The sequence below is a fragment of the Thermobia domestica genome, chromosome 14 (genome assembly GCF_964235325.1).
Source record: "Thermobia domestica chromosome 14, izTheDome1.hap1.1, whole genome shotgun sequence".
Classification (NCBI taxonomy): Eukaryota; Metazoa; Arthropoda; class Insecta; order Zygentoma; family Lepismatidae; genus Thermobia; species Thermobia domestica.
Window position 1 is genome coordinate 84,354,042 of NC_137467.1, and position 16,403 is coordinate 84,370,444.

General features: G+C 36.2%; 1 protein-coding gene across 1 annotated transcript in view; it reads right to left on the reverse strand.

Moving 5' to 3' along the window:
- xit (ALG6/ALG8 family glucosyltransferase xit) overlaps positions 1-16,170 on the reverse strand; it is a 44,346-nt gene extending 28,176 nt beyond the window's left edge. Inside the window, exons 1-3 of the mRNA XM_081738642.1 lie at positions 16,012-16,170; positions 7,122-7,394; positions 3,851-4,043 (exon numbers count right to left, since the gene is read on the reverse strand). Coding sequence (XP_081594768.1) covers positions 3,851-4,043; positions 7,122-7,394; positions 16,012-16,097 — 552 coding nt within the window. The 5' untranslated portion in view covers positions 16,098-16,170. The remainder of the gene's footprint in view (positions 1-3,850; positions 4,044-7,121; positions 7,395-16,011) is intronic.
- Between the last annotated feature and the right edge of the window lie 233 nt (positions 16,171-16,403).

The following is a 16,403-nucleotide window of genomic DNA, read 5'->3' on the forward strand; positions in this document are numbered from 1 at the left end:
GAAAGTAGTTTAGCACAGGATGTAGACACTGCCATAAACGAACAGCTTGTAGTTTCTAATCAAAAATGCCATTTCTTAAAAAATCTATGTGATACATACATATTAGCAAGCACGGTATGTAAAATTCTGAACTGAAAATTGTGAATATTGAATTTTAAACTATTCATTGTCATTGACAATGAATTCTACATTGTCAGAATTCTTGGCCTAGGAATTTTAATCTTTATAAAATTAAATAATAATAATAATAATAATAATAATAATAATAATAATAATAATAATAATAATAATAATAATAAAGTATTTTGGTTTAAACTTGCATCCTACCTGATCTTAAAATATATGAGCTACGAACTAGTAAACGGAACAACAATGGCGAGGTTGGATAAATGTTAATTTTAGATTCTTTATATGGTATTGTCTGACAGCTATCTACTAATAAGGAAACAAACACGATTAGTGATTATAATTCGTCACATTATTTAATAATCAATAATATGGCATTCCAAGAAGTACGGAAATCTGATCTTAATACCTCAGTATGTATCTTACTTGAATCATAAACTAACTTTCATCACTACACATAAACCAAGTAATCTATTAAGAACATTCCTTCTGATTATCCTATTAACTGGCATCACTGCCGCTACACAGTACGGATTAAGATACGAATTTTAGATTTAAATTGGATTAGAGTTTCAGAATGCTCAAAAGTACTGCATTTTGTTTCAGTTTAAGGAAAAATAAATTTGATTTAAATCATTGATTAAAAAAAAAAAAATCATGTGATTTAAATCAAACAACTCTGATACGCACTACCTCCAAAATACGACTTCCAGCATTTGTAGCATTCGAAACGGGTTACTTTACTTATTTATTTTTTTATTTATTTATTTATTTTTATTTATTATTATTATTATTATTTTTTTTTTTGTGAGTTACTACATCTTTTGGTTTATGGGTTACTATTGGTGACACTTTTCACTACGGTAAATTACAATTACAGCGGAGTCCTCTTGACGGATACCTAAATAATACGGACACATTAGTTTGTCCCGACAAAACACATATATTGTCAAGGGACACAACTCCCCCTTTTACTTACACTCAGATATGTACACAGATCGTCTTTTTTGCCTCCAACGTTTTAGTAATCTCTTCAATAATGGACACGAAGTATACTTAGTTCATACCTATTTAACACAGAATCTGTCTCCTGCAATTTGAAAATAAATCTGCTATACAATGCAGTAGACAGAAAATCCCTTGCCCCACAATGTCTTTGTTATAAGACAATGATTTGGTAAACCACCAGAAGAAACAGTTGCAAGCTGAACTTCAAAATTATTGTTTCCTCTATCTACAATAAATTACTTTCTGGCAGAAAGAATCTAAGAAAATTTTCAATGAGTAAAAATCTTTAGCGTGGGAGACCTGGGTTCGATTCCCGACGGGAGCTCATGTGGTTCGTATCCTACGTTAAAGTGTAGGTCCTCGCTGCTGAAAGGGACGCTAAACTCAAAAATAAAATAAAATTAGATATCTGGGTTTATATACAGAGGACACGAAGGTCAAGGATCTTATTCTTCATGTTCCCTCTGTGCACAAAAATTGACAGCTGGTCACCTCCAATGGCACACAGGTGCTAATGAAGTTCAGGAGAACTTACGGTGCTTTTTCGACGTCTGGGTATTATCTTTGGATAGCTATGGCGTAACTATCAAGTTCTTAAGGCCTACCAAGCAACCGGTTGGGAACGAGAAGAGGGTCACGAACTTTCAACCTAGAGAACGCAGTATTGGTAGCTGCATCCAGAGGAAATGGCTCTTCAAATACCATATGCACCATGTATCAGGTTTTTCCTGTTAATCTCCCTACCTTTTGCCTGTTCCTAATCGTTATAGTTTATCTTTCCAACATTTTTGCGCACTTCAACTAATTGAATTCATGTGTGTTACTTTATTCTCCTCAAAGTTTGCTTAACCATCTTACGCATGTTTAACCAGTCCTGCATTGTATTATTTAAGCTCTTTTAAAAATAGTTTCATTCCAATTTTATCGAGTTACACCCTATTTTTAACAGATCTTCAATACTACGCCCCTCTTCAGCGCAGTCTTCTACAATGGAAATTATGCTGAAAAACAAATGTCAACAATACTGATGCTCCAAAGAGCATAAGCAACCGTGCATCATTTTTTTAAATGTAACTATTATTTAAAAATCGTAAATTTGTATCACGATCGGTCTTTTGCACAATAGTCAGTTCTTTTCCAATCAGCTAAACAAAGAAGTATGTATCAAAGCGACAGTTCTTATATTTGGATAACTAAGAGAAATATAAAACTAGAATAATAGAACATATACGAGAAAGTTCAAATTTCCGTGCTTTCTGGCTATCAATGTATCTAGGTGTAATCAAACACAACTGAAGGAAATCAAAATTATTACGAAAACATCACCACCAGTAAAACGAAATGTTTTTGAGTCATATTATAATAGAACAAAACATTTAACATTAAATTTGGACGAAAGAATTCTCAACAATCGAGAATTAGTTATGAAGAGCTTTATTCAATAACGGAAACCTCTGTGACATTAAATTGCATATGCAACACAATTATTCAGCTCTGTAAATAGCTAGATATGTAAAGGTTGTTGAAATTTTTCCATGCGTTAAAGAAAAATACAACTGAAGTGAAGTGAAACAATTTAAATTGTATGAAACTATGTAAACACAAGAAGTGATTGTTTTGTATTGGTACCGCAAAGTTGTGAGTTAGTATGTACACTGATTACCAACATTTTAATAACTTATTCTTAATCTGAGCGTTTTCAGTGGAACAAGAAGTAAGTTGAATAAAATGTACACAATATCTGTGAAGCTGAAGCTTTTCATTATTGTCCAGTGTCGAGGGCAAAAGGATTGGTTTCTGAAATCATAGTAAGAATATAACAATCCTTTTAGGATTTCCGTGTAAAATACATTCGATTTTTAATTCCGATTTCATACATTCTCAGTGCGTTTGGTATATATATATATATATATTTAAAGTTATTTATGTACTGACTGGAAATCGAATTCCGACCTACGTTTACTTGATGAACAGTTTACCACTTCTACGAATACGTGGCTATATTGCTACCTGATAAGTTGCAGAATACGGGCGATCGAAGTTCGATACTTCGGCAGTTCAAGATTTTTTTTTTTTTTTTAATTATTCCCACCCCAACACATACACTGGCAATATGTATGAAAGGAGTGATCTTAATATATATATATTACTAGCCCTCTCCACTGGTCTTATACTACCACTCATGCCCTTGCTGCACACACATCCAGGCTTCGATTCCCGGTGGGAGAAACTTCGAAAACTTGCCAACTGTGTATCTTACTAGCAGACAAAAAGTTGTCCATTTTATATGCATGCGAATTGCCTTTACAAAATAACCGTAAGAAACTATCTGGTAGCTTGGTACCTTACTAATAATTACCTACACAGCAAACTGTTGCACTCAATGGTTGACCAGCCACCTGCATGATGAAGACCAGACTTCGATTCTCAGTTAGGCCACTACTTTTTATAAGTCTCTTTCAAGACAAAACAAAAATATTATTCGTTATTCCGAAACAATGTTTTCATGTACATTAGCTTTTATTACTATGATTGATTACATTTACGGTCTATGGATATGTCATGTAGGGCGATGAGAACCTATTTTGACAAAGACCTGGAATCAAGAACTATGTGCGCTAAAAGTGGCTGTACTAACAATTCGGCAAGCCATGTAAGGAAAAACTTTGGCGGACAATTATAAGATAAAAGGAAGAGCTCGAAAAAGAATACATACCTGTAATATCCTAGCTACAGATAAAAGTAGTAACCCGAAAAGAAAGCCATTGTACTGAAAATGAATGTGATCCACAATCATCAGTCCAGCATTACCCACTAACAATAATAGAAGAACTGATGATGGCGAGCCCCACTTCAAACTCCATTTACTGCTCTTGCTCACGCCACATGTGCTCAGCCACATGCAACACCTATAAAGAGATCCATGTAGTATTAAGCAATTGTCTTTTACTTGTGTAACTGAAACTTGTTTATAGACACAATTTAGTAACGTCAAGAGGAAATAAACGTACAGTCTCTTTGACTTTCAAGATAGTGTACGAAATAGTATTACCAATTATCAAAATACATTTGTTTTTTTAGAATACTGTAACCGTCAGATGTGAAAATACAGAGAGTTGAGACATGTATGCGTCCAGCTTTCAACCTTCATCCATGAGTACAGAATTGATCACACTTTGATATTTGAAAGTCAACACTAGCTACAAGTTTGCAGTACTGTCTCAGTATTGTTAATGTGTCCATCATGGCGCTTATCATAAACAGGTTTTAGGAACGATATAACGATTTCAGGCCAATTTTTCTACCTAAAATTCAAAAACAATGCTAAGAAAATGGATCCACCACAGAATCGACTACTATAATTACGTGATATAAAATACAAGAGATTCCATATATTAGTTCACTCAAGGGGTGTCGAATACAGCCATACAACCTAGTGACTCCACGTATATTTTAGAAGTTAACGTCGAATGTCCCTCCAGAAAAACTCTCCTACACAATATGTGATAGCTACACAGTTACAAGTGCCCCAGAAAAGTGTGAACCACACCCTGCGCGACAAAAATTAAATCTTCGGAAGGTATTTGAGTGCTGGAAGCATTACCTAAGCGAGACCTATCGCTGCGAGAGAAAGACGAAACGCAGATACCTCTATGAGCGCTATCTATCTGGTGACAAGTTGAAGTTCGTCGCTACGCTGTATGCAGCTTCGATTTATCTACCTGATTGTGGTAAAATAACGCTTACTCTTCGGCCGATCAAAAATCTGGCCCAGAATTCATCCATCATTGCAAAGCAACTTTCTTAAGAGAATTCATAGTCTTCCTAGAATATGATGGAAGATTCGTCAGGTACCTAAAAACTGTAAAATCAACTCTACATAATATCAGAAACATACTGACACCTATTTATATGTATCTCCCTCGACTGTGTGGAAATGCTATAAATCAAGGTCGTTTGCACCAAAACAAGGCCATATCACATACATCTCATTCTACCCATAGGTTTCTGCAACATATCATATTGAAGCCTATAGATAGGGATGTCGTAGTTATCCCTAAGGTTCTAATTTGGACATATATATGTTACTCAACCTTCTGTATTGGAGTTTTATATGTGATATAATTATAACTAGCACTCCATCTGACGACCCTTTACAGAGATGCCCTACTACAAAAATAACTTTTGTGAAACAAATCTTTAGATATGTAGGGAGCAACTGAAATATGTGTGCGCTCGAAGTTACAGTGTAATCCGCAACAAACAGTGACAAGTGATGTCACCAATGGAATATACAGAGTAATTCAGGAGGAAGTGGAAATACTTTTGGTGGTGATAGTATAGGTAATTCTAAGCAAAAAAAAAAAAAAAAAAAGTCCGATTCTCAACGATTTGCAAGATACAGGTTGTTAACCATTTTGGATACTTTTTTTTTTTTTTAACGTGGTATGTAATTGCAGTTCTGAGAGGTGCTATAGCGCATTAGAAAAGTAAGGGAGCAAATTTTCGAATAGTGTATAGATGGTATTCTAATCACATAATAAGGAAATTATAAAAGGAATCCAAAATTGTCTCAGGAATTTTTTTCCTTTTTTCGAAGAATTTGTACAAATTAAATGGCAACACTGTCGCCAAGGTAGACAGAAAAAAAATAGCACAGCGTAACCCGTTCTATGCCAAACATCGATGAAATGTTTCAAGTAGTTAGCTTGCATAGTGAATGAAAAAAGGCGTTAAACCACAATCAACACAGTAAACCACAATACTATGATCTGAAGCCATGTTGTTCCCCAAGCAATCAATCTTTCCATTCATCGGGACACATTTTCCCTTATCTTTTTCATTTTATCAAAAGTATCTTGCAGCAATTTTATTTTACTAAACTGATAAGTTAGTGTAGTTCTTACATTCTCTTGAATTTATCACAGAAACAGAATTTACAAAGTGAAAAGAAAAAGATATGAACCTAACCATTCGAACTGAATTATCTCCCGTTACCTTTCGAAACTTTTTTTTTTTTTTTTCAAATGTCATGAATTAAAAATAAATAAATAATAAGAATTTAAAATTACCAGCCACAAAAGAAAACCGTCTAGGTTCGCAAATTCAAAGCCATGTGAAAATATTACTGAGAGTCTAGCCCACAATAAATGAAGATAATATTTTGGCATGACTTATTAATAAGAAAAAGGCTGATTTTGGATTTGCAGACCTAGGCAACATCCTTGTGCTTTTATCTGGTAACGTTTTTTATTACTTTTTTTTATTATTAATTAATTCCTGAATCAATCGGAGGAGCCTAAGACTCTTTGAAGTGCAGAGTAGGTAGTGCTCTCATTCTGAAGTGTAAATTCATCTTTCTTTTTACTGTGAATAGCCATTCTTACGAGCAACCTCAAGTGTGAATTTACTAATTTAAGATCATTATTATCCGAACAAAAATTAGTGGAGTGAAAATAAAATGCCTGAGTGTATTATATTTTATGAAAAACTTACGGAATGACCCAATCTTAAGCTGCATTTCAAGGTGACTGGTTGTACAATCATGTTCAAAAAACCTACTTTTCTAGTATCTATATAGCTTTGTCCATATGCGAGATTGAAGCATTCCAAATCAGTATAACTGGCATGATATCCACGAAACCCACTAGATTACTGAGATTATTTTTGAACGATACTAAATTCTTAACTACACACACTGAAACAATAAAAATAACCAAAACTACTTGTAATATTTTCCATAAGTAGAAGCTTTGCTTTGTATATACTTAAACACAAACAAACTATTTGCTGAGCAAAACAATATATTCACATAAAAAACTACATACGTGTTACAGTTTCGCCAACTAACACTTTGACTTCATCAGACACTATATCGTGATGAAGCCAAAGTGTTAGTTGGCGAAACTGTAAAACGTATGCAGTTTTTTATGTGAATATATTGTTTTGCTCAGCAAATAGTTTGTTTGTGTTTAAAAACTACTTACTCTTTGACTCCATACGCAAATACAAGGTCTGTAACGATTACGGTTAACCTTTGGAAGAGAACAGTTTGTGATGATACATAATTCAAGTTAGTAATTTTAAGCATTTCTGGGTCAAAATATTTGGCGAATTGAGACAGCAATAGCTCGAACCACGCGAAGAAAGGAGGATAATCCAGAGTCCATTGCGATGTTGCATCATAGTACCACTGACTGATTGGTAGACTGTGGGTAACTGCAAGCCAGTTCCGATGCACTTCAAAATCTGTTGAATGGCTGAAATAAGAAAATTAAGCCTCAATAAGAAAAAGAAGTAGTATCACTATCAAAACATTTAAGACAGGCTTTAAAGTTTATCATTTTCGTGGAAAATATTTTTTCCTCTTAGTACTTCTAATGTTTGTTCTGCAAAATTAATTCTGGTTGTTACGTGTTAAGAAATGTACCCGTACTATTGACATTTATCAGTATTTTGCTACGTAGAGAGGGCGGTGCAGAGTTTTACAAAGGTATGGAATCTTTTGCATTTTGCTATCACAAAAATGTCAGTACAAGAATTTTAGGAATGATCAAAAAAAAAATCAAAGGATTTTATCTTGGCCAATAATTAGTTTTTGAATCAGGCCACACATTTTTTGAACCGACCCTAAATCGAGTAATTTTTTACGGAAAAAGCACATCATACTGAGTTAAGTGATAATTTGGGTTTGGCTACACTATATATAAGTTCTCCAGATATAAGGCGTACAAGAAAAATTTTGATTCAAATATATTTTTGATCCAATTAAATAGTCCTTTCTCTAGTAATCAAAGTATCAAGAACTAATTGAAGTAAAACTAGTAAAGAATAAAAATAAAACCATTTTTCATATCTCTAGGCTGAATTTTGTATGAGTTAATTGTATCAATCTATTTTTCTACTATTTACATACTTGTACGAGAATTATCGTGTTCATCAACAATTATTAGTACTTAATTATTTTTAGAAGATTTAATACATGAAGACATGTGTATTTAGAAGTATTTTATAGAAGACATGTGTATTTAGAAGTATTTTATGCCCCTGGGCCGAAATAAATTTCGGACAGCCTTATTTGTTTGTAATCAGTTACGTGTAAACATAAAAAAGCAAGAATAAAAGCACAAGCACAAATAAAAGCAAGAATCACTAACTACTAAATAGTAGTCTACAGAAAATGTAACACGTATGGTCAGAAGTTCATAGGTACAGTTAATCAATTTTTTAGTAAAGAGTTTCCTTATTTTTTTTCTTTCGTAGGCAGCTTCTTTCTTCTGTATAGGAAACTTTAATCGCGATTTTTGAAAGTATGGATAGGGCTTCCAGATGTCCCAAAAAGGATTGTTCGAAACTCCAAAACTCCCGGTTTCTGTTCAAAACATAAGTTAATGACATTGTGCTATACTTGAAAAATCCCACTTTAATGGTCACAAATACTCAACCTTACTCTGTCACTCACTTTTCGAAAGTTTGTACCTATTGTTTAATTACTGACACTTAAGCAAGAAGAAATTTTACAACTATGAATATACTGTAATTTATTAGTGTCTCGAGTGTAAATACGGACCACTATTACGGCAAAATCCACTGATACTTACGTATTTATTAACTCATTTGTAGAATCTGAAGTTTCCTAACCTATCGTTATTACCTTCTCTGTAGAAGACGACAGCGCAAGTAGCCGAAAATATTAGGTCTAACTACAGGTAAATCTGTACTTACGCTTTAGATCAGTGTACCCAAATAAAGAAATACATTGCCATAAAACAGTCCGTAAGACAGTAATTGGTATCTAATCCGAGAAAATTGAACCTCAAGACATAGCAAGAAGCCTAGATTGCTGCATATATTCTATTGTAAGTAAAAATGACCCAGAAAAGTGCCTGTCCAGGGTATTCGGCTCTCTAACCCTATGTTCTCAAGTTCCAAAAGCCCTTCAGCGTGTTGCAATATATATCCTCTTATGCGCAAGTCGCTGAAGAAGACGAGTCTTAGAAGGCTACTCGTGAAAAAATAATAAAAGAGAAAGAACATTTATAACAACAATAATAATTGGGGTATTGTCAATTTGATAGCATAAAGAAGTAAATGTTTTCGTAGTTTTAAATATAAGTATACAAAGTGAAAGTATGCGTCAAATCATTGCTTTCCATTACAACACAAAACACTACCGTGCAGGTTGTGAATGTCTCCACCACCATCTTTCTCTTAAACCAATTCCTGATTTCTTCAAATTCAATATTCTATAACGCCTTTATATTTTTATCACCTTACTGTACAGACTACTATAGGTCTGCATATATGTTATGGTCGTGACGGGGACAAATAGCCTCAGTGCTAGCATCCCCATTAAACCGCAAACTATCTATATGCTATGGCTTTTTTTTAATGTCTTGTAATGCATTAAAATGTTATACCTTTCCTGACATATACCGGAGTGTGCTGGAACACGAAGGAACTGAAGTTGGCGAGCACCAAATGTTTATGGGTCGTCAAAATGAAATGAAATCTCTGAGTTTTACGTCCCATGGTTATGCCGGTTAGGCTAAAGGAGACGGTGATTATGAGAAATGAATGAAATGGTGGGATGAAGAAAGTGGGAGGAAACGGGAGAACCCCGAGAAAACCCACGCACACGGTGTTTGTCCACCCCAAAGTTCACTTGGCGGGAGCAGGGTTTGAACCCGAGACCCCTGCACCAGAGGTGAACACTCTACCACTGAGCCACCGCGGCCCCTATATGGGTCGTCAAAGTCGCAGAGGGGACGCGATTGTAACTTACAGTACCTATGGTAAGCGTACGGTGTCTGTGTGTGGTTATTCAATCTTCATCTGCAGTTGTTCAGTTATGATAGATTACACAGCAATTCATTCTACATTCTAAAAAGAACATCAGATCTTTAGTTTAACTTTCTATACTTGTGCTCTTTAGGTTAAAAAAGACGGATTATATATGGCAGTCGACGTCCTTCCTATAAAGTTAACCAAGTAAGTTCTGTCGCTTTTTCACCCACCACTTTGGAACACCGACATGTCACCTAAGACGTGCCTAGAAGATAAAAAATAGTCCCTATCAGCATCGACTACCTTCTGCCAACGTTCTGGAAGGTCATAGATTCCTTCGCGGTACAACTGGGTGAGCCGAGAAGCGAAGAAAGTATTAGGTGCATTTTGCACTTCTATTAGGGATTTGAACTAGCGTTCTCTAAGGTGATTCTCCAAAGAATGGAAGAGGTAATAATCGTACGGTGCAATGTCCGGGGAGTATGGCGGATGCAATAGTGTTTCCCATCCAAGGCGTGGAATGGTGCCCCGGGTCATCCTAGCCACGTGGGGCTTAGCGTTGTCCTGTAACAGGATGACTCCTTTGCGATTCAGAAATGCTGGCTTCAGAGTTTTGAGCTTTTATTAAACATGGCTCAACTGCTGACAGTACACAGTTGCATTGATGCTCTGACCAGCTGGTAGCAGTTCCCGATACATGATGCCACAAGCAGTCCACCAAACACACAGGAGAACTTTCTTCTGATGCACTGTTGGTTTCAGCTGTTTTGGAACCGGTGCTAACCAATGATGACGGCGCCGTGGAGCTTCATAAAGGACCTACTTCTCATCACATGTCAACACCCTGCACAGAAGTGGCTCCTCCCTCAGACGGGACAGCAAAGAAACACAGGTGTCTGTTCGCGTTGCCTTCTGGCCCGCAGTCAAATCATGTGGGACCCATCGACCCAACTTGTAATGCTTCCCAAGTTGATGGAAGTGTTGCCGAATGGTTTCTCAACTTACACTGCATTGTAGTCCAGTTCCTCACATGTCTGGCCACTGTTCTCCGCAACTGCTGCCGGAAGGTTTTTTTTTTCTTTTTTTTTTTCCATGTGTCTGTTTTCCAGCACGTAGTGCGTCTTCGAGTGTTTCGTCACCGTTCTTAAACTTGTTAAACCACCGCTGCACTGTCCACGTAGTCACGACACCCTCACCAAAGACCTGCATATCTTCCGCCCCGCTGTAGCGGCGTTTGATCCCAGTTTGAACTCGTACAGCATACACGCCCTTATGACGCTCTATGGAGGTCCCACGTTCACTCTGTCCTTACGCAAGTTCATGGTGTAACTGAACTGCCACAACCAGGTAGTATGCTAGATATAAACACACCAACAACTCACTTTCGCCTTATCTCGATTCGCATTCAACTCACGGTGTGGAAACCAATTGAACAGAGACCTCCACAAAAAGAGACAGAACTTTCTTGGTTACCTTTATATATTACAGCGTGTTTCAATTGAATACATATATGTTTGCTTCTTGTCCTACAGCAAAGTATTATTACAAATTACAGTCACATTGATAGAACACTTGAGCACAATGTTTCTTACTGGAAATACCAGTATTTTAATATTTACCAGTACCTAAGGATAGAAACTGACGAGCGTTGGCAATAATTAATAATAAATTTAGTTCGTATCTTTGTATTGCGTCTGACGAAGTTGAACCACTACTGTTCGGGCATCTACTTCTTGCTGCTATCTTTTGCAACGATATATTCATAAGCATACCTTGTTACTTCTTAGAAAATTTTATTACTAAAGCGTGTCATTAACATAACATAAATATATTAGAATCCAAGACGTAGTTTTCTCTTGTCATTTTCAGTGCTAACCACTGCCTTCCCTGCTGGTTGCGCGTCTTTGGTGTACGGGTCCCACGTTTGACTCCCGACTGGAGAGCGTTGATCTTGTTACGGAGGTTCCGACTCCATTTGAAACAGTAGGTACATAGTTCGGATTCCACGTTTTATAAAGCCCCGAAACAAATAAGCAATGCTATATAGAATAATTTTCACTGCAAGAAAAGCTGATATAGAGGAATCCGGCATACACGTGCTTTGATTTCATCACTATTTATTTTGCGTATAAAAGCGAAATAGTCTCTGTTCAAAACAGTAGCAGAAAGAACTATTTAAACTGTGATTTAATTTCAATAGACCCAATAGATATAAATAATTAGAACTCTAATGCCTTCAGCATTATTTTCTTGGTGCTTGGATCATTAACTGCGTTCAGATTCATGTGTGTGTACAAAGTTATAGGCCATACGGTAGATGTCTTTCAAACTGTGACCCCCGCAACTTTTGAATCTGCGTCTTTCTTCTAAAACGGTATGTTTCGCCCGAAAATATTCAATTACTGACAAGGTTGTGTTAATATGCAACAAAACTAAATATGCATCCTAAAACGATGCAGGTTACATTTAAGTACATCATATTTTTGCAAAATATACAGATAAGATTGAAGACATGTTTATAAGGAACGAATTTATGCAGGCGGTTCATTTAAATAGTACATAATACAGATACCTATTTATGTTTGGAAATGAAGAATTACCAATGTCATTACAAGTGCTACCCGAGGTTAAAACAAGTAGGTGCATATGAAAAAGAAGTGTATTTGATATTATTTTCTGACAGTGTAGTATTTCTATATAGTATACAAGAGCTGAATTTTATTTTACCAATGTAACGTTACTAGCGTGAAACCATTACAAGTGCAACAGGAACTCGTATCACTGAGAAATCCCACACTTAGTTATTGTAAATGCAACATACACGCACTAACCTAACTTATCTACAATCAGTAACAATAAAGCTGTCTTCACATAAATCATCCTCATATAAACATGAGAAATGATATCTTCCAGTTCAACGTCTGATGATTATGTCAGTTAGGCTAAGGGTGTCGGATAATTAAGGTAGGAAGAATTGGTGGAATGGAATTGTGGGAGGAAACGGCAGTACCCCGAGAAAACCCACGGACACAATGCTATCCATCACAAACTTACTCGGTCGGGGATTGAACCAGGGACCCCACCCATAAGAGGTAAGCGTAAGCCACCGTGCCCTTATCTCACTATCTTCGCTTACGTGCATACAGTCCATCGTTGACGCATCTGCTTCCTACTGACCTACCCCCGTGCGTGGGCCGCGGTGGCTCAGTGGTAAAGCGTTCACCTCTGGTGCTAGGGGTCTCGGGTTCAAACCCTTCTCCCGCCAAGTGAACTTTGTGGTGGACAAAGACCGTGTGCATGAGTTTTCTCGGGGTTCTCCCGTTTCCTCCACTTTCTTCGTTCCACCATTTCATTCATCTCTCATCATCACCGTCTCCTTTAGCCTAACCGGCATAACAGTGGGACGTAAAACTCAAAAATTTCATTCCCCCCAACCCTTCCGTGCGTGCCCACCAGATTCGCCCTGCTCTTATTATATTCGCGATTTATAGTGTTCACCTAGTACAAACTTCCGTTTTTTTTTTTTATTTTACTTCAGTTTTTATGGCATATGCATGGACGCTGTATTTATATGCAATTCGTGAAAAAATTCTGATCATTACTTCTGGTGGTCGCATTAAACTTTATCTATACTAAGAAGGAAGCGTCATATTGCCCAGCACAATTTTTTCAGAGGACACTAAGAGAAAAAATATTGAATGACTTATAATTTTACCAACAATTCTTTTGAGTGGCCTACGTTTTAACCTGTGGGTACACACATAATAACAAATCTCACTGGTACCGAGTTATAAAGGAGACAACATGCAGATTAAGAATAGCCCGTCAAATTAAAAGCGCTTGTTTTTAAATCAATTTCTTTGCTATAGATGATCCCCAAAAACTTCCTGGACTGTTATAACCCTAGCGCATTCCCAAATAATTGCGTACAGATTGTCAATATACCGGTACGTACAAACTGATGTTCTCTGGAAATGAGCATATGGTATCTTAGTACCAAATATATGTACTTATTTCATCACAAAATTTACTAGATGCCTTAGAAATTATTTCTTAGGCAAAAGTTGAATTCATGGGTGCAGATTAACATTATAACGACTTCACCTTACGAGTATATAAATACGCATTCGGACATATGCCAAAACAAACGAAACTGCTAAAAGCACACACCAACTTCTAATAGGTGATCACTAAAATCGAGAATGTTTTCTAACCGAGTCATGGCATGAGCGAAACACAAACGTGCAAGTAACACTTGATAACGCATAAAATCACATAAGTTAGATTACTCGTCATGGTTTCACACCTACAAATATAAAATAAGCTCTTCCTACATCGTGCGAAAATACTCCGCCAGGAGCAATTAATATGTTATACACTCGTCTTTGATACGCATTCACTCATATTAACCGTAATATTACCTTTTAAATGATATGTTGTTAAGCAGTACCAAGATTAAATTAGGGTTAAGTGCCGCATACTAGGTCCAGAAATATGTAAAATTTACAAAAAAGAATGGTGAATTGGTTATTTTCGGTGAAATTCACGGTACCTAAGTAAACAAGTTTCATATGGTATTATCAAATGTGAAAAGCTGCATGTTGCTGGTACTATTCGAGTGCTCTGCTGACGTCAGACATTAGGATGTAATTAGGAAATTACTTCCCCGTATTCAAAGATGGATGTGACATTTCCATTTTGAGTTTAATAAAAACGAATGTTGATGAAGGGGATAATTTTGGAATTGGGAGGCCAAATTCAGGTAAAATTACCACGTTTACAGGAGAAATGAGTTGATATCACGTAAGTGTAATTACTAAGTACTAATATAACATAACATAACCTAACCCAACCTAGCCTAAACCATCAAAAAAACAGAAAATATAGGAAGAAAGTACGAATTTTAAGCAAAGAATTATAAGCCCCCAAATCCAAACATCCTAATCTAACGTAACCTAAACTAACCCAAATTAACCTTAACTAACCTAACCTACCTAAACCATCAAAAACTACAGAAAACATAGCAAGAAAGCATGAAATTTAAACAAAATATTCTGGTCCCCCAGTCCCAAAAATATGCCAAATAAAGAAATGGAAGAACAGTTCCATATTCAAACGTGTTGATGTGAAAAAAAATGAGTACATGGAAGGTTATTTATTGGAGTATTTATTCAAGCCCTCTACCACAAATGAAAAAATGAAATGAAATTTTTGAGTTTTACGTCCCAGCTTATGCCGGTTAGGTTAAAGGAGACGGTGATGATGAGAGATGAATGAAATGGTGGAATGAAGAAAGTGGGAGGAAACGGGAGAACCCCGAGAAAACACAAGCACACGGTGTTTGCAGAAATGAATCAGTCGTTGTTTCCTGAATGCAATGTCAGAATTGTATAAACCGTAACCGTAAGTAATCGCAGTAAATGTGTTAAGGAACTAAGGTAACGTAGTGTTTTAGTGATAGCCTCGCTTATACGCATACCGACATAGAGACGCACCCCTCGCTACCGTTTGGGCCTCCCTATCGTAGTTTTTGTACTATAGCTTTTATGACATATTTCCGGAAGTGGTATTTACAGGCAAAGCGCTGAAGTCGTCTTAAAGAGAATATGCACCACGAAATCTCTGACAAACACTTCCTACGGCAAGGGCAGTGAATTTCCTAATAACAAAATTTTAACGATTCTAAAGCTGAAAATACTGGACCTACGCTGAAGCTTAAAGGCCTTAATTAATTAAAGCCTGAAATTTCTCGTAACAAATACTCAGAATATAGCTTAGGCGAGTATTGGACTGTAATCAGCACCTGTAAATTAAATTTTACCTCGATTCACAGGTTACAAGAAATTTAATCTACACGTTCTAAAACATTGAGAAGTAAACAGTAAACTACATATATGAATCATTACTCGCAATCACTGATACCAATGAAATGCTCCCCACACCAGCAAACAAATAGTGCAAGACTAATTTAAACAATCATGTGTGTTTATATAGAACACCTGTTTGCGAGTACCGTAAATTGAACGTTTTACAATACAGAAATACTTGAATTAACAAGTGTTACAAAGCCCGTAAAAATTCGTAACTTACTACGCAGGAATAAACAATAATTTCACACACGAAATCAATCCAACAACACTCCAAAATGCACCGTTACTGGCCCCAACACTGCCCATTTCCGTGCAGAAGCCTGTTGACTTGATGACATCTTCAAAATACTTCCTTTCTTCTTCGTTATTTTCTATTGGAAGTCATTTGTTCTCTGACAGATAAACTCCGAGAAGATAGAACTACAAAAGACAATGCCAAGTTTCCTTATTTAAGGACAAGAAATTCAACTCAGGTCCATTGCGCAGAATCATAGTTTTCGAAATAGCCAAAAAAAAAAAAAAAAAAAAAATGTACGAAACCCCCCAAAATGAATTCCATCACTGGAATGAACGTTTTTTAATAGGTCAATGTTCGATGGTATTGTGGACATG